This window comes from Rhagoletis pomonella, unplaced genomic scaffold (genome assembly GCF_013731165.1).
Source record: "Rhagoletis pomonella isolate Grant_MI unplaced genomic scaffold, Rhpom_1.0 Rhpom_scaffold_00001, whole genome shotgun sequence".
Taxonomy (NCBI): domain Eukaryota; kingdom Metazoa; phylum Arthropoda; class Insecta; order Diptera; family Tephritidae; genus Rhagoletis; species Rhagoletis pomonella.
In genome coordinates this window covers 27,306,698-27,309,295 of record NW_023458555.1, presented here as the reverse complement: position 1 = coordinate 27,309,295, position 2,598 = coordinate 27,306,698, and the positions used below count along the sequence as shown (strand labels likewise).

The 2,598-nt window shown below is 38.1% G+C and overlaps 1 protein-coding gene across 1 annotated transcript; it reads left to right on the top strand.

Moving 5' to 3' along the window:
- The first annotated feature begins 355 nt into the window (after nucleotides 1-355).
- Nucleotides 356-2,576, top strand: LOC118741817 (protein SHQ1 homolog). The gene is made up of 5 exons (XM_036473792.1): nucleotides 356-671; nucleotides 731-1,052; nucleotides 1,110-1,293; nucleotides 1,432-1,576; nucleotides 1,639-2,576. The coding sequence occupies exons 1-5, from the start codon at nucleotides 469-471 to the stop codon at nucleotides 2,342-2,344; spliced, it is 1,560 nt and encodes a 519-aa protein (XP_036329685.1). The 5' UTR covers nucleotides 356-468; the 3' UTR covers nucleotides 2,345-2,576.
- The last annotated feature ends 22 nt before the right edge of the window (nucleotides 2,577-2,598 follow it).

Sequence of the window (2,598 nt, the reverse complement as noted above, 5' to 3'; positions counted from 1 at the left end):
TATTTCTCGTTGTTCGCTTTGTGTTGCCGCAGTATTCGCCACAATATCTTCTTGCGAGATTTTTTATAATTTTGTACAAATTCGCCAAAAATCGCGTCACACGACAACATTGATTTGTTTGACAGCACTTTCAGTAAATATTCAAAACTGCCGTCTGTTCTTGGTCCTATGTACTTCGATTAAGAAATTTTAATAGCACCGACCATTCCATTTACCGACCGTTTTAAAAGAGTAAAAGTAACCACCAGGTCAAATAGGTTATATACGGCAACCCTATTTTATTTAATTGACAACTCTCTCCTCTCCTTCTCTGTCAATTCACTTGACGATGACATTCGTAAATATTTATCAGCTGTCACGAAAAAAAAGTAAATGTGCTTTGCGCTTCGGCTGTGTTTTTCCGTTGTTTTTCCCGGGAAGAAGTTTCAAAATTGTGAAAAATTTTAGTAATTTCTATTTCGAACTACAATGACTTTTGAACAAACCACAATACAACACACAATCGATGGAAACGTCTGTCGATTACAAATTGTGGCGATAGTCCAAAAACGCGCTGTTATTGGCGAGGGAGATGGCGACGCCAAACGATGCATCTCGGCAAATCGACGCAATTGTGACATTTTCGTAGAGGATCACAACTTTTATATTTATGCAGATACGCGTCTGCACCGGTATGCTTTCATTTTAATAATTGCATTGCACTAGTGTTATATGCATTTTTGTTTTCTAGTTTCTATTTATCGGAGCGACAATTCGATACCAAAGATATGAAAAATCTGATAATCAATTTCAATACCAAAACGGGTAGCTACGAAGTCAATTTGCCCTGCTTACCACGTAACAATGAAGAGCAAAAAGCGCTTCCAGAAAAAAGTGATATGGAGAAAAAGATATCGGATAACGCGCTATTTCCCGCAATCGAGTTGTGGAAATTAAAACGCATTACAGATAGCTGCCAACTACAAATCGACAATGGTGGTGAACTATTAAAATTTGAAGCAGATTTTGGTTATGGTTTTGCAGGAAGATTCAAAAAGAATCTGATTGGAGTTGTAAGTTGCATTTAAAAATTATTACTTACCTTTTAATAAGTTGTGTCTTCGATGCAGGATGACATGTCTGCTGTAGCGCGTATGCCCGAACCGCATACGGTTAGTCCTCTGCAACGTACCATAGATCGCGAAATAGACGAACTTAAGAATTTCTCACGGGACCAGTACAAATTGAATTTTGTTGAGTTGCAGGTGCCCGAAGGACATGAGAATCCAATGAAATATATCAACAACTTCGGAGGTATTTCATATTTTTAGCATATAAACGTATGCGTAACTTGTTCACATATTATTCTCAAATTAAATTAGCTTTTTTTAATGCTTGTCTGCTACATATATACTAAGTTTTTTCTTCTAAATGCTAACCTGGCTTTTTTAGATTCCATATTAACCCGCGACGAAGAGTGTCTGCTGCACAATTTGACCCGGAAGTCACAAGAACATACACTGTCCTATAACTACGAACAGACTGAGGTCGACTGTGGCCTTATAAGCATACTATTGGCCATTTGCTATGACATACGGTAAGCTCATATTTTATGAAGTACTTAGTGTGTGAATTTTCAATATCGCTTCCCATTTACAGTTGCACATCAAATGAGCCAACCTGCGAGAGTGCTTGGACACGTAACATACTCTCAGCTACGCTCAGCTACTTTGAACCTTTCGAAAGCATCAAAGATGTTGTAGTTAGTTTCCTGCGACGTTCGCTCATTTATCCACTCTATCGGAATTATGATTTAGGGCGCATATGCGTGCAGGACGCAATTGATGGTTTGCAAAAAAATCCAGCGTGGGTATTGAAACAGTTGTTGCAAACACATGCAATTTTCGCCAGCAGCGATTGCTATCAAGAAATTTTCAATCGCTACTATATTGAGGATTATATACGGTATGTCGCGGATAATAATAGCAGTGGACAGATGCATTTACGATTGCTGGCGCGCAACTTGAAAAACGTCCTACTAGATGTTTGCAAGAAGCATTTACGTTTAGATTTGGGAGAAATTGAGACTGAGTTGTTGAAGGAATTAATTACGGACATACATTTGGGTGACAGCTCGGCCAGTGAAGAGGAAGAAGGCGACGACGATACAGAAGATGATGGTGATGATGAAGACGATGAGGATGTTGACGATGACGATGTCAACGATGAGGGCGGTACGGAGAGTGGCGAGGATGCTAGTGACTCGTCGTCGACAACAACGGCGTCATCTTCCTCCACGAGTGATACGGAACAGAATAGTGTTATCGAGCAGTGCAAGGAGGTTGTGAATGTTTCGAAAACTTAAATATTAGTTATAGCAGAGTTCCAATCCGTATATGTGGTTTTATTTCTTATATATGTATGCATGTATTCCACAAAAGTACATGGTTTATATTTTTTTAAATCAGTTTTAAATTAATACATACATAAGTGAGGCTTATAAATCAAATGGCATTTCCATTGTATATACGTATAAATAAATGCTTTGCATTTTAAATGAACTTGGTAATAAAAGGCTGTATTTCACTTAAAATTAACACAACGTTGCACATAATTTTT